This window comes from Pagrus pagrus (genome assembly GCF_965226575.1).
Source record: "Pagrus pagrus genome assembly, chromosome: 5".
NCBI lineage: Eukaryota > Metazoa > Chordata > Actinopteri > Spariformes > Sparidae > Pagrus > Pagrus pagrus.
Genome location: NC_140189.1, coordinates 26987049 through 27003559, shown reverse-complemented (window position 1 = coordinate 27003559; position 16511 = coordinate 26987049). Strand labels below are relative to the sequence as shown.

Sequence of the window (16511 nt, the reverse complement as noted above, 5' to 3'; positions counted from 1 at the left end):
ATTGGCTCATAGATAAACAGACTTGGTGAATGAATCCGTACAGTACATGAAGTATGTGACCTAGGCTAACGATCAGGAGACAATTATTTTAATTATATCATCTTTTTTCCTGTGAAAGGCAATTCTGGAGAAAGACAGTTCTCTATCTTTAATAGCACCCAACTAGACAGTTAGCATCACCAGCTGTTTATTTGGATAACAGTAATGGATGGAAATGCTTCAATTTTCCAGGAATTTGGTTCAAATTTGTGCCACATTTAGACGGAAAGCTGACTTAAGGGGCCAAACAATGCCATCTTTTCTGCACCTCATTACAGATCTCTACTCCAGATGTTTTCTGCTGATGTTTTTTATATTTTATAACAGTTTGGGGAAGCTTTCCAATTAAAGACATTGTTTCCTGAGTTAGGAAGGTAAAAAACCTTCCTACAAGAGTGTTACAGCAGCATATTGATGCTCATTTTTTGGAATGACATGTTCAACAATCACATATGAGTGTCCACATACTTCTGGCCATGTAGTGCACACTGTGTGCACTTTAAATTCACTGAAAGAGGACCCAAAATCCCTCATTTGTTTGCATGACCGACATTAACATCAGTCTCCTGTAAACGCACAGTGCGAATGTTTACGTTTACAGCATTTTAAACATACATAATGGACACAAACACACACGCACACGTTCTTACTGTCAGCCACACTTCCACTTCCTCTCCTTTAACGCTGCTCCTCACACACTTACTCACACACGCTCCATAACACACTACCCAACACACTCTCTCTCCTTCACACATAAATCCCTCACACATTCGAACATGCTCCGCTAGCTTTCCATCTCCCTATCAAGCTCCCCTGCCTTCTCCTTCCCCCCTCCCTCGCTCCGTCTCCCTCTGTGTTTCAGGGTAATGCGAGCCAGCAGCCGTAACACTGGGGTGGGGAGGGGGAGGAGGAGGAGAGGGGGCCGGTGTTGATGTATGGTGGAACTAAAGCAACCCTGCCGATCGATAATGTAAACAGGAGCGAAGAGAGGCGGTAAATAAGGCCGACTCCTGACAGAACTGTCTACCTCAGGTGACGGAGAGAGAGAGAGGAGAGAAAGGGAAGAGAGGGGGTGAGAGGAATAACTAATGGAGGGAGGGAGGAATAGAAAACAGGTGACGGAGGGATGGAGGAGAAAGTAATGGGGGTGAGAGGAGAGGTGGGATGAGTGGATGAGGTAATGTTGAAGGAGGGAGGAAGAGAGATGAGTGAAGACAAAGGACGTGGAGAGAAACAGAGACGGAGGGAAAGCAGCGACAGTGGCAAAGAAAGAAGGAGGGCAGATTACAGGCATAGATTACAGTTCGGTTTGAATGAAAACAGCTCTCATACTCGTGTGTGAATTCGAAAAGCAGCAATGCCGTGACATTTCGCAGATGACACGCAGATGAATGACCACCAAGTGACCCATTGTCGAACTGAACCAGCTCGACACACACTGTACTACACACACACACACACACACACACACACACACACACAGGGACACGCACGGCCGAGTTGTGAACCTGGCCACCGCTGAGTGCTCCACCGATGCACTGGCATGGCTGAACGACTCTGTGAGCGCACATGCTCACTACGAGCCACTTCAGACTGAGTGGAGGGTAAACACACGCACGCCGAATATAAACAGTCGCACACGTGGAGAACAAATATGTGCCAAACCGTTATGTTGTGATTACACTGTACTCCTGCGTGTTTGTACTGTTCTGTTCTTTGTTGTTCAGTCATGCGTGCCGGGTTGTTTCATCTCATATGTGTGTGTTTTAACTAATTCGCGTGTTCTGATCTGCCTCTGCCGCTATTTAAAGAGTCGTCCGCAGCGTCCTCGTACCCTATAAATACAATTCTTGCTGCTCAGCAAGTGATGATTCACAATAGTGATTCACCCTATAGCCAGTTCTTGGAAGCTCTCAAATTGGCACTTTTAAACCAGTGTTTTTTTCTTTCCCCCCAGTGTGACAGTGTAATGTTGGGTTTTCCAATGTTCTCTCAGCAGCTTCAGTGTTGTACGAAATACAGCATTACGCTGTAAGGTATTGAAAGGTACACTCAGAGAACGAAAAATAAAGATTTGCCTCTAACAGTGACTTTAAGTCTTTTAATACATGTCATTTTTCCATCAATTCAGTGAGACGAATAAAAAAACACTCACAATAAGTTGATTGCGATGAATTTTCATTATCGTGATAATGAATGAAAAGCTGTTCCGCTCGCCGACGTACAGTCCTATCTCAGTTTTCTGATTTCTTTTGAATTGCCTGAGCCTGTCACCTTTGCTGAAGGCGTGGCTTTGCACATTGTAGCCCCACAAACCAAGTTGTATAGGTTGTGTGTAAATACTATGGATTCAGAAAAGAGGTTGCCGCCATTTATTCATCCTATTGTGCAGGAACACCTTGTGATTCACGATGGCTCATTTGAGGCTCTTTGTTTTTCACAAAAGCATTTACTTTCTGTTGTGCGAGAAATATATTTGTCTCCGAACAAAAACGTGAGGTCAAAGCGATTTCAGTATGTTTGAGTGCAATTTTAGTTTTTGTTTTCAAGGTTTAAGAATGTTTTGAAATGAATCGCAATTACGTTGGAAAACGACTGAAACCAAACAAAATTTAAAAAATTCACTGAGCAAAAACAAATAGTCAATCAGTTATTCCATCAACAGAAAATAAGAGGAGACTATTTAAATTGATAATGAATTCATTGTTTGTGACAATTATCAAGAGAAAATGCCAGAAATTCACAGCTCCAAATTCAAAGATTCGAGGACTCAAAGGAAGAATACTGTCATAGCAGAAATAAACAAGCTTTCAGTGCGATGACATTTTTGTGTGCAAAATTGTTCAGATGTTCCCTTTTTTCTTGGATTTTGATGATTTTCTATTAAACAAATATTTCTGTCGGACAAACCATGCAGTTTGCGGATGTGACCTTGGAATCTGGTAAATCAAAATGGACATTTCTCACATTTTTTAAAACCAAATGATGAATCAATTATTGAGGAAACAATCTGCACATGAAAGTAATTGGTAGTTGCAGTCATAGTTTTTAGTTTGACGAATTAATGCAGTTCCCAACAGTGGAAGACAGGTCATCGTTGGGAACATCAGTGTCATTATTTAATATGTGGTTTTGCATACATGTGCATATAACGTCATAAGTGGACTTGGAGTAACACTTCAACACAATCATTTTACAGGTCCGGAAATGTCACGGTGTGTGGCTGGTATTTACCAAGCAACATTTGAAATTTGAAGTTAAGCTGCTACAACAGTTTCTGTGACCAGCTGAGAGGAAGTTAGACAGAAATTAAATTAAACTGGCTTAACTGGCAGAGGTTAAAGAAAAACCAGTTGGAAGTTTCTTTGAAATCTTTTTTAATTGAGAGGTTTACTAGAGGTTACATTTCAATAAATTGTGAGGTAATTATTGTGGAATCTGGGGGGTAATTTCAAAGAAATTTGTTTCTTGGTAATTACCACCTACTTACAATGAAATCTGCAGCCTTGTAAAATGAAATGTTTTATCTTTGGAAATTCAGAATATGCTGTGATAAAGATTTCAACCACATTCGCTCATAGCCCTTAAATATGAAATCATTCAACACATATACAAATAAATACGTTACAGTGAATTAATTCAAAAGTCATGTAATAAATATGGCTAATTACTTACCTGTGGTGTGCCTTAAAGGGTAACTCCACCAATTTTTCACATCCTGTGTTTTCAGGTTTTGCCTCTGGTGATGTCACTTGGTGTCTACTTTGCATTGTGGGTAATGTAGGCACCAGGTTTTGAAAAGCAGTCCACCGGTCGAGCACCGTCTGGCTCATTATGACATTATGACATATGATTATTTGGTCAAAATCAATACAGAAGAACCAGAGATATCACCTTTTTTATTCCACTTCATCTTCATCTTTTTTCAAAACCTGGTGATTACATTAACCCACAATGCAACATAGCCACTGAGTGACATCACTGGAGGTGTTTTATCAGATGACATGCAGCTTCCTCCGGAGCCACAAACGCTTTAGAGAGTTACCCTTTAAAGCTGTTTCTGTTTACAGTGGTCACTTTGTCTTCACTGTTTGAGGAAGATGCACCATTAAATGAAATGTGGATAAACAAAATTAAATTGTTGAACTTGCTTTGCACTCTCTCTCTTTGTTGGTTCACATAGACAAAGTATAGCAGGGTACATTATTGTTGGTGCAACAGTAAAAGAAAATGCAGCTGGCTGATGTTTGGCACTTAACATCTAATATGCCTGCCGCTGGAGCACTTTGCCGAGCCTGAAAACAGTGTCTTGTGGAGGAGGATTAACACTTGAGCTGGAATGAGCATCTGCATAGAGACTCATGTTACATTCAGAACAAATGTGGACTGTGGAGAGGCGAGTCGGTGGGAGGGACGGAGTCATCAGAGTTATAAGTGTGATCCTCCCATCACAGATTACAGATATTTGTCTGAATTTGCCCCACGACACCTTCAGAATGATCATTACTGCTGAGAAGCTCACACAAAAAACATTAACACTCGCGCTTTTGTTCTTACACAGAGCCTGTTGTTGCTTTAATATAGCCTTAAAAACCACATGAACTGAATATACAATGAATTAGGACAATTCATGAAGGAAAATTCTCTACCAATCATTAAGGAGTAGCTCTCATTAAAAGGTTCTGCTGTTAGTGCATGTGCTACTGGTTTGATGTGATATGAAAGAAGTGATATAGCATTTAAACCTTTGATAATATATGCAATAAAGAAATACCACACTCTCCTTCATCAGCGAGCAGCTTAATGAAGGACTGTCATGTAATTCGCAGCAGCTTCTTTCAGTCCAGATCTCTGAGCTCCACTGTTCGCAGTTCGCAGACTTTCATCAACATGCTGCTGGTCTTAGGGGAACACAGAGACATGACAGCACAGTTTTTTGATAAGTTGCCATTGCTGTAAAGCTCCTCGTCTCCTATTTAATGAATGCAAAGAAGAGTATATTCTGCTGAAAGTGCTGCTTGCCTCAGAAGAGCAGGAGAGAGGAAAATACTTGTGCAGGAACAAGTCACGTAAAAAACAAATGAGTAATCTTCTAAATACAATGAAATAGAAATGTTTGCGCACTGCTCCAAAACTTTAAAAAACATATTGGGTGCACGGCAGTGACAAGAATAAAAAAAAACAAAAAAACGCTTTGAAGCGAGAAGCATCATCAGCGTAATCACAAACAGCACTCATGGCAATGAATCAGAGATGCTCACAAGTGATTTTTTTGCAAGTCCCAGTCAATTCTCAAGTCTCTTATGGTTTTAATGAGCGTTCTATCATCTGCAGCATGACATCCGCTCCGCTCAGAACACAGCGTAGTTATATCTGATGAATTCAAAGCATGTACTGTATTATCATCACTCCTCTATCTATTAGCATAGAGTATTATCAGCACTGATTAGTTGTTTGGTATATGATCACTTTAAACAGGCTATTGCAATGCAATGTGACAAAAAAATACACAATGATAGCTTTCCGTTAAAATTAAAAACTGTATACAACTTGCTGTTGATGCTGAGCTACACATGTTTGCTAACCGTCCATAGGCGCTGAGGTTAACTTTCACATTACCAAGCGACTGACCTATTCGGGTGTGTTTTCAGGTACCTGATTAAGTTTGATGTGGTCGATCCAGCATCCTTTATATTCATTCTGTTGCATTAGGCGTTTCTTTTGTGTGCACTTTGTGTGTAGTTGCTATAGGCAGAGCTAATGACAAACAGGAGAGCAGCAGCAGCAGTTGTGCTCGTCGCCATAGTGCTGATGTTCAGCTCATCAGACATTTTCTTCATGTTGATGCGCCAAAAAATAAAGATTGTTCACGAGTCCAGAGTCTCAAGTCCGAGTCGAGTCTCAAGGCAAGTCTCAAGAAAATAAAAATAAAAAACAGGAGTAATATCACAGAATGAAATATAAATATGTAATGCTAAATGACAAAGACTGGATGCATGTCATAAGAGACTATGTACAAAGAGCTACGATACACCAGATGTAAATACACATGAATAGAAAACCATTATGGTTCATTCATTCGTATTCTTTATGTATAAGGGGCAGAAAATACAGTGTCCCTGGGTATTTAAAAATACCAACAGTGTCCCTTTCATTACCATCATGAAAAAATTCTAGATGCAGATATTTAGTATATGCCTTAAGAGTGTGTGTGTACCACTGACCACAAACCCTGCCAACAAATCAACAGTTAATGCGGTTTAGATAACCAAATGTTTTGATGTGCATAAGAACAGAGAATTACTGTGAGCATATTTTTCTTGAAGACTTTTTTAGATCTATATTTAAAGGGGAAAAACAGAACTGTACTGGCTTTTATTGGTGGAAGGGTATCCATAAACTCTCCTTAACCTCTTTAAATACAAAACATAAAAATGTCCTTTTATCTTGTAGAGAAATACCAGCCTACAGAAATGTTGATGAAGGTTCTCGGTCATCCAGTTCATGGTAATTCTAAGTGCTGTATCGTAGGCAACTGCACGTGTGTCAGTTTCTTGAAGACGTTTCACCTCTCATCCAAGAGGCTTCTTCTCTTCTAACTAACTGGAGGGCAGCTGCAGGCTTTTAAACTGCGTGGGAGTGTCCTTACAGAGTCGTTAAGGACACGTGTGAGCTCTGAGTTTCAGAGTCGTTGGGGCCACTCGACTTGACTTGACCCAACCGGCCTTCATGTGGGTTGCTAGGGCTAGGTGAGCCCAGGTGTGAATGGTTGTTAAGCTGTCCGGGGAGGGAACTCAGTACAGCATTTTGGCTGGGTGATAAGTAATGTCGTAGGCCACCTCTGTTCAAAGAAGGTTGTCCAGTTTGACATAGATGGATTCCTTTACACCTCTTTCAAACCATCTTTCTTCTCTGGCCAGCATGTCTAAATTGTCGTCCCCAAAGGGATGATTTGTCTCCTTCAGATGTAAGTGGACAGCCGAGACCTGAGGAGTTGGCCTTCCTGTGTTGTGCCATTCGTTGATGGAGAGGTTGTTTTGTCTCCCCAATGTACAAATCTGTGCAGTCATGGCTGCATTGAACAGCGTAAACTACATTACTCTGCTTATGCCTGGGTGCTCTGTCCTTAGGATGGGCAAGTTTATGCCTCAGCGTGTTGCTAAGTGAACCGGGATATGATGTTTATTCAAGATCCTCCTGAGTTTCGACGATGTTGTTACGTTTTTCCGTCTCCTCCTCTCTGTCTGCTCTGGATCTTTAAGAGGTTTTTACAAAGGTCCATTTGGGTAGCCACATGTTTTAAGTGCTCCCCTGATGTGCTTCTGTTCCTTCTCCTTCCCCTGTTTCTTTGTGGGCTCGGTCTCAGCCCGAAGGTTTAGGGTTCTGATGACCCCCAGCTTGTGCTCCGGTGGGTGATGAGAGTCTAACAGCAAGTATTGATCTGTGTGTGAAGGTTTTCTGTATTTCTCTATGTGTACTGCACAGTCCAAGAAGAGCAGACCGTCTCCTCTGACATCTTCCAACGTGACCTTGATTTTACTGTCCACAGCATTTTTTTCTGCTCTGTGAAGGCTTCCACTTCCCCTGTTCTGATTTTGACACAGGTGTCATCCACAGAAATGATTGAAATATATGTGTGTACACAGCAGAGTGTTAACGTGAACAAATGTGTACTGTAACAAAACCAAGGACAATATCTTCAAGCTCACAGGTAGCCCCTCTCAATGATAACACAGTATGCTACATATGTAATTGATCCTTTTGTGACCCTTTATAATATTATTAGTGGCATCAATTCTTTTCTTTAATTGAGTCTTATTAATCGTATTCAAACAGCTTCATAAGATCTGATGTCACATTGGTACTTCAAGGTTTTTCACGGTTGAGTTCATTAATTGTATTTAAAAAAGTGACAATTGTCAAATATTACAATAATCTTCTATAATGAAACAGGTGCTGATATAAATACTTCTCAGTCCTACTGAGCTAAACATGTCCACCGCAGAGCCGCATTCAAAGTCCTTGTAACGTCTTTTTGTAACATATTTTAACGTTAACAAAATGAAAGTTGTTACGACGTCATTTCAGACATCTTTTCAATGCAAAAGAAAAATGCCACAGGGTGGATATGAACTTTTTGGGCCAGGTGAGCTACCAGGGAACTACATGATTTCATTTCATCAATAGTAATAATTAAATTTGTCCAATAAACTGCCAAATAATATGGGACACTATGTTAAAACATCAATAAAACAGAATGTGATCATTTGGCTCAGTCACTCTCAAGCAAACAAACCGCCTTCACTAGATTCAGTTTTAATGAATGCCACGTTTTGGTCGTCCAGCCCTGAATGTTTGATGACCAAAACACAGTATTAAATGAAGCTAATGGTACTTTTTTTGCATTGAGAGATGTCGTAAATCACATCAAAAAAACCTTTTTTTTTCAAGATGTTAAAAAGACATTGCAAAAACTTTCATCCCAGCTCTTCAGCGGACCTTTTGAACGTTTCTCAAAATACATTAAATTGAGGTCTTTTAGTCTTTGCTCAGCGGGAAATGTATCAAAGAAAGTTATGAGTAAAACCTGCATTACATCTTATCAAGATGATGCAACCACTATCTTCTAGAACATTTCACAGAAAGTGGTTTTGGATTGAAGATGACATTTTAATCAACGTAGACTTTCCCTCTCCCAAGAGGTTCCTCGCTCTCAGCTTTGTATCTCAAATGCTTTTTTGGCAGCCAGATGCCGCCTGGGCGTAATGAGCGAACCTGCATCGCTAACTAAATATCTTCCATTGATTGTGGTCAGGTGGCCGAATTTCCTTGTCAATTAATACAGCTACAACAATTTCCAACAACAGACGGGCCTGCAAAGAGCATCGGGAAAGCTGACGCAAGAACACATTTCATGCTTCTGTTATGTATTTAAAGTTTTGAAATAAGATCACTGGATCATGTTTCAAGAAGTCCCAAACACTGTGTTAAATCTTTCTGCCTAATGGCCTCCTGTCCTCCGAGGGTTGGATTAAAGAGCTTCTTCTGGGCTTCTTCTGTGCTGCGGAGTCTGCGGCTTGTTAACTCTGTGTGTGTTTTAGTGTGTGTGTGTGAGAGGGAGAGAGAGAGAGAGAGTGTGTTTTCATGTCCATCTTAATCTAATTAATCATTCAGCTCGTATTTTTTGGGATTAAAAAATAGATAAATCTATCCCAGAAGAGCGGAGCAGATGGAGAGACTTCAGGCAACAATACTACGTGAGGTGAAATGGACACATGCCAGCGTCTAACAACAAACAGGATTTTAGTTATTGTTTTTTGGCCCGCCCTCCAACACAGTGAACAGTTGTTACTGTGCAGCTCGTGGAGGTAATAAAAAACAACCCAGTGCTGCAACAGACATGACACATATTTATATATTTCCTGTGACTTACAGGTACGGGGCTCCGATTTTGCTGTTTGATGTCAGTCGAATCTGGCAACACTACAGACGTATATCACAGAGGATTTGTGGAGGAAGAAACTGAAATAATTTCACCTCTCAGGATCCTTTTTCAGAAGCGTCATTGCTTGATTAAATGTATTGTTGAAATGAATTTTGTTTTTCAATGTGTGTGTGTGTGTGTGTGTGTGTGTGTGAGGCAGTGGTCCAGCTAGGCCTTATCACAGCGTTGGTGCTCCCGCTGAGTGCAACCCGCTGAGCCTCATCAGAATGTGTGCTGGTGTCGGTGTAGGTGTGTAGAGGCTGGTTTAAACACATCTCGACGATGCCTCGCTCTGTGTTCCTCGCTCATCTTCTGTTTATAAGCTCCTCTGTTTCCTTCCTCTGTTTTTCTTCTTCTCTCTTTAACCTTCAGCTCAATATGCTTCAATTCATTCACCTTCTATTTAATCAATTAGTATTTTTTTTCAGAAACCTGAGAAGCACAAACACATTCATTAACTTGACAAAGAAAATACACGGTTTCAATCAGCCGAGTGTACCAGCAGCCTCGTGACGGAAAAACATGAAAAATATATTGTGCAAAGCAATTAGAAACAGTGAAAGACTTCACAGTTGTGAACATATTTGAAAGTGTGGTGTACTTCAGACAGTCTTTGAATGAATAAAAATCTGCTTGCAGAGAGAACTACTTTGGCTTCGTGATGCATCCTCTGGCACCCGTATTGGAGGTCATCGGCTCTTTGGCAGCAGTGGCACCTTATAATACTGTTTGGTCAGGTATCTTGCAGGCTAATTGGCCAGAAATTTAGTTTTTTGTTAAAACCATTGCCTTCATATTTATCGTCAAACACCCGCAACATCCTTTTACAGGTGTCTCAGGGTTTCCTGCCCAGTTATATTTTTAAAACATATTTGCATGCGGCATCTAAACCAGTCACAGCAGTGCCTTTATAGCTTCCCAGGTGCGCTGTTAAAATCCAACATTAAATGCTGTACTGTAAATGGGAGATTAAACTGGGAGCAGTTTACTGAAAGATGAGTGAAAGTCAACGAATGTGCATCCAGTCTGTTGTGGGGTCAAACTTAATGTGTGAGTTGTGAAAATTGTGGCCTAACTTCCACTTAACACGCTCTCGTCTGCAGTTTTGGTGTTCAAGTTTGCCCTTATGTGTCCTGGGGAGCAGGACTGGCTCACCTGTAGCTATTACCAGTTTTTGAGCTGAACCGCGCCCAGGACGGACCATCTCTGGAATGAGGCCAACGTGCCTCCAAGCAGGCTGCAGTCAGGTCTTGTCACTGAGGCCAACCTGCGGCCTGCAACCCCTGTCTCCCCTTCAAACGAGCCCAAGTTGTGATTGTGAGACTCTGTGCAGAAGACCAGAGAGAAAGATGTTTTTAAAAGTCTCTGTGTGTTCAGGTCTCACTGCTTTAGTGGCTTCTACCCGAGTGTTTCTCTCCAGAGCCCCTGTTTCTACTCTCAGACAGCTGCATTTAACTTGTTTTCATTGCGTTTGCTTTCAGCTGTTTCAGAAGTTGTGTTAAGTTACTGCTCGTGAAAACCCAGCATATCCTGATTTTGCTGTTTCATAAGCAAAGCGTTTAAATAACTAAGTACCAGCAGAGCTTTCTTAGCTGCTATTCTTCGAGAGTGCTGTGAGGAGGAAGCGTACTGTAATTACAACCACTCAACTGACCACTGTTTAAGACAAGCGTGTCATTATTTTAAGACGCACTTTCAGGTAGGTAGCCCTGCAAATCCCTGGCTGACGTGCCGAGTCAAACTAAGTCAAGCTGACCCAGTGCATGTGAATAGAAAAGCTCCAATATTTCCCCTGATATTCGAGTAAAGTTAGTTGAATAAAATGACAGATGCATTGCTCCGCTCTCTCAAGCTTTCAGTTTTGACACACAAAGAAAAACATCATCAAGTTTGCTGTCAGGAATCAACAGCTAATAAGATGGAACAGAAAATGGAACATCTACACCACATACAGTGTCCATCAACACAGCCCAACATGCAGCGTTCATCTGTAGCCGCAGGACCGGAAAACTGTCATTTCAGCCGAGACGCTCAGCCAGCTCTTCTCTTGATGTTGGCAGATCAGGATTTATTTTATGGGAAAAAAGATGGATGGAAAATCTCTTCCAAAACCGAAAACAGCAATTCAAACAGTTCATACAACTGCATGGTGCAGTCGACCACATCCACCGATGATCTCCGGGCTTCCACCAGCTGTAAAAAAGAAAACAAAGCAAAAAATAAAAGAGCGTACCTCTGCCAAGGCCCAACAGTCCCCTTTAATTCAATCAAGCCTAATCCAATATCTGACTCAACAGCCATCTATCACACTAAACTACCCCTGCTGAACCATTATTTAAGCTCACCAGATCCACATCAACTTGTACTCACTTTAATACCTTAATATTTTCATCAAGACCCATGCATTCTTCCCGAGAAACGAACAAAAAAAATGTCTGTAAAACTGACAGCGTGCAATGTTAAAGAAAGTGGGAAATGAATTCCTCGATCTGCACCAAAAGTTAATGGGGTCTGTTCTGGGCAGAGACCCATCTTCCATCCAAGTTTGATGGAAGTCCGGTCGGCAGTTTCCGTGTAATCCTGCTGACAATCCGACGAACAAATAGACACAGGTGAAAACGTCCGCCTTTCCAGAGGTAATAACAGTATTTGCACTGAAGAGTGACTGGCTGATGTGAGGAGTCCATGTTTGCTTGATTTTCAGGCACTTCCAATGTGGCGATATTAGAGCTTCCAGAGAAATCCAACTTTCCATGTTGCATGCTGATGTGAAATCTGTTTACAAATCTGACTCTCAAATTTATGAAAACTCAGACGTGAGTTGAAAACAGCATTAATCTCCCAACCCAAAACGTATCTGTTCCAGCGAAGATATTACAGTGAAATCAACAGATAGATAGATATTTTTAATTTGCAGGAACAAAGGTGAAAGTTTCAGTGTTAATTAGATAAGTGGTGCAGGTGAACGTGATGTTTGTTAATCACAGAAGGTGCTATGACAGAAAAAACATCAAGCCAGCTGACCTCCACGATGGCATCAGCATCGTTTGTGAAGGGAGAGATGATGTTACTGCAAAAGTGTTCAAGTCTTAAAATGTGTTTAACTTTTAATGTCAAAAGCTTAACCTTTATGTGAGGTTGCTAATGAACTAATGTTTATTTTCATTTTTGATTAATCTGTTGATTTCTTTCTCTATTCAATTATTAATTGTTCGGTCTCCAAAATGTGAGAAAAAACAAGTCAATCCATGTTTCCAAAAGACCAAAATTACATCCTAAAAAGTCTCGTTTTCTCTAAAAGCCACTAATATTTAATTTTCTGTCATAGAAGAGCAAAAAAAAAACCCAAAGATCTTCACATTGAAGCTGGAATCAGAGAATTTTTACTCTTTTTTTCTTAAAAAAGTACTCAAACTGAATAATAAATTACCAAAATAGTTTCTCTAGTTAGTGACAACTCATGGCTTAATGTTGTAGCTCTACTTTTATGATGTATGTTTTGTCCTGATATAAGTGGGACTACATTTAACAAGGCTGCCATAATAGACTGGAATAAATGGGAATATGACTGGGGAGATGAAACTGCAGATATATTTTTACTTATATTTTTCTCTGTCTTTATATCTGTCACACTGTGATAAGAGGTGCTTCGTCTTCTCATCTCTCTCCCATCTCTCTCTCTCTCTCTGTCTCTGAAGATGTGATCCACACCGTGGGGCCGATTGCACAAGGAGGAGTGGGAGATGTGGAGAGAAAAGCCTTGAGATCGTGCTACCAGAACAGCCTGACTGCTGCCACCAAAAACGCTGCACGTTCTGTGGTGAGAGCGGAGAGGGAAGAGATGAAGTGATGATGGAAGCTGGGAGACGATTGCCAGGACAAACAGGAAGGAAGCAAGGAAGGAAAGAAGGAAGGATGTGGAGGAAAGGAGTGCAGAAAGCAGAGAGATTAGGTTAAAAGAGAGAGAACCACTGAGGATTGGGACACAAAAAGAAAGGATGCACAGATATAAAGATACAAAAGATATAGTTAACACGTAAAACCTGAACGAAAGACACAAGCTGATTCATCACATAGAGATTTTTCAAAGGAAACTAGATACTGAGAATAGACGGAGCGAGTGAAACAGGAGCTGCAGGTAAGATTGTTGAGTTGCGAGAGGGTTTTTATGAGACACACGAGGCAGGCGGTTTCACAACAGAACAAGGTGTTAAAGTCAAGGAGAAACACCCGAGCAACATGAAAATAAAGTCAGAGGTACAGGACAAGAAAAGGCTGTGACAACAAGTGTGTTTGTCGTTTCACTACTCAAAAAACAACAAGACTTTTAGAAATGTACAGTATCAATGACAAACAATTCACATGTATTATATTTTTATTTTTTTATTTATTCCTCTAACCTTCAAGATATGTGACGTAGAGGCCAGAATAAATGTCGGCCGGGTACGTTTCTGCAAAGTTAAAACTGGAGATTCCTTTATGATCGAACTCTTTATCTGTTTCGGTTTAATTTTGTATTTCTCTCTTGTCACAACGCTGTGCCTATTCTCTGCTTAGGTTTAGGTACAGAAACCACTTGGTTAGGGTTAGGAGAGCATCATGGTTTGTCTTAAAATACCTGTTTTGGTCACCACGATCACAGATGGAGATGGTCCCACTTCCCGTGAATAATAGCCTGTTTTGGCTGCAACAAAGCCGCAAGGAAATGTCCACAGGTCTCCCTAAAAAGAAGAAAAACTGCTTTTGATGCGACAAAAAGGGAAAGAAATGGATGAAATAGGTGTACTGAAACATTTTTCAGTGATCTTTGGCAGCCTTGTTGGCTGTAATAACACCACGCCCTGTCCCCTCCACCTCCTGATGTGAACGTCAGCTAATCCGCACATAATGTGAAGTTGACATGTCACGTTTGCTGTAAATGTCAACCGTGGACCTGTCCGTGGTTTGCAGAAACGTTAACTGCTAACATAATGCCCTGCCGTTTTCTCAGCCAGATGACACAGTTGGAGGCTGCCGTCACAGCGACGGTGTGAGCATCAGCGACTACAGTGGGGTGGTAATGAGCATCTCCTGCCTTAGTGCAACTTGAAGGGGCGCAATACTTCAAATTCAGAAACACAGTCGTCGTCCCCAGCCACAAACAACAATGTCATCGTCCATAGTGACACAGTTTCACTGTGGACGTCGTCGTACGCCAAATCCAAAGTCCTCCCCCACCTATATGGTCAATTTAACTCTATTTCTACTTCTATTTAACTACATTTCTGTGGAGTTTTATGTTCACCTTTCGTCTTGAGGAGTCGTGTCTGCTCTCACTTTCAGTTGCCAACTCCACAATCTGGTCAAACGAGCAGATCTGGAGACTCAGAGAGCTGCCTGGCATCTGCTGGTGCCGCAGTGTTTGACAGCAGGTTGAGAATCTGCCAGACTTGATTTACTTTGAAGTATACTGGCTGCTTTTCTCGACCAGTGGTGAGGCGTGAAACTGCCTGACATGGATCTCCATTATTTAAAGTTAGAGTTAGGTTTTTGTAACAAAAAACAATTTTTCCAGCAATCACCATTCTACGTAATTACACTCAGTAGTTACCTCACTCGTTATCAGATTTCACTGTTATTGTGATAGTTCTCATTTCCTGAGCAGGTTTTAAATCACCTCCGAGGAAACGATGCACACATGTAATTAAATGTTGATGTTTGTAATTTTATCTGAAAGATAGTAGCCTTCTAATTCACTGATTGCTCTCCTACAGCTATGTTGGAGAACATTTATTGCTCCTGCTTCATATTAAAGGAAAGGTTCACATGTTTTTTCAACTCTGTCTTATAACAATACTCACATGTCCTTGTTCTGTGTTTTAATGCACCCTAATGTTCAACTGAAGGTAATATGAAGCTTCAGCAGTCTGAATTCATCCCCCGAAATTACAGTCTTTCAGAATCAGATGGTCTCTCTGTGTTCCTCTGGACTTTGCTGTTAGCTCTTGCTGAGATGCATTTGAGGGACAAAAGTAGGGACTGTTTGTACTGAAGCGTTAGGGGTTGGACTGTCACTGGTAACTAAAAGACTGAAGCCTCATGTTAGCTTTGGCAGAACTGGAAAATAATAGAAATTGAAATGAAAAGAAGAAAAAAAGTGCCAGTATAATAATAAAAATAATAATAATAATAATAATAATAATAATAATAATGCATAATAACAGCACTCAACCAACAATCCTTTCAAAGTGCATATGGACGTTTGAGGACTCTTCCGGAAAAAAAGACAATATAGCAAGAGTAGAAAATTGGCAGGGAATTATTGAGAGCGGTACATAAAAGGTCACCGGAAGGATACAAATAAAACAGGATTCATACCAGGGACCACGTGCTGAGGGATGCACTGATATATCGGCTGAACGTCTGTATCGGCTGATATTTTTTTCCATACATTTTTATGATTTAATTTATGCTCTTTTGAATATAGTTTAATGAAGTGCTAAATTACTTTTTATTTTTATTATATAATGAAAACGTCTTTTTTTCCCATGGCACAAAGGGGGGAATGAATATGAGAAAAATCTAAATAAATAACAACAAAGAAACATCGGTTTCAGTGTCAGCTGCTGGACGAATCTTTATTCCAAACATCAGTATGCGTATCAGTCTTAAGTTTCACAATCGGTGCCTCCCTAGTTGTAGTTCATGGCCAGGATCTAAACTTTTTGAACTAAGACATAGGCTAAAGTCTGGAGTGCTCAGGAAGTTAAGAAAAAAAAAAGGAAAATGCAGAGTAAAAGGTTAAAAAGCCTTCATTTGAGGCTAGCTAACTATAGGCTTTTTAAACCTTTTTGCCAGAAGAGTGCCCTGCATTTTTCTATTATTTTTTTACTTCCATGACATAAAAAAAGAAAGTCTAGAGTGCCCAGGAAGTTAAAAAGAAAAAAAAAGAAAAATGCATGGCACTTTTGTAGCAAAAGGTTAAAAAAGCCATCTAACAATAGACATT

At 40.6% G+C, this 16511-nt stretch overlaps 1 protein-coding gene across 2 annotated transcripts in view; it reads left to right on the top strand.

The window, feature by feature from the left end:
• Positions 1–16511, top strand: part of macrod1 (mono-ADP ribosylhydrolase 1) — a 134302-nt gene that overhangs the window by 101368 nt on the left and 16423 nt on the right. For both annotated transcript variants that reach the window (XM_084352874.1, XM_084352875.1), the window contains exon 6: positions 13222–13343. In XM_084352874.1, coding sequence (XP_084209000.1) covers positions 13222–13343 — 122 coding nt within the window. The remainder of the gene's footprint in view (positions 1–13221; positions 13344–16511) is intronic.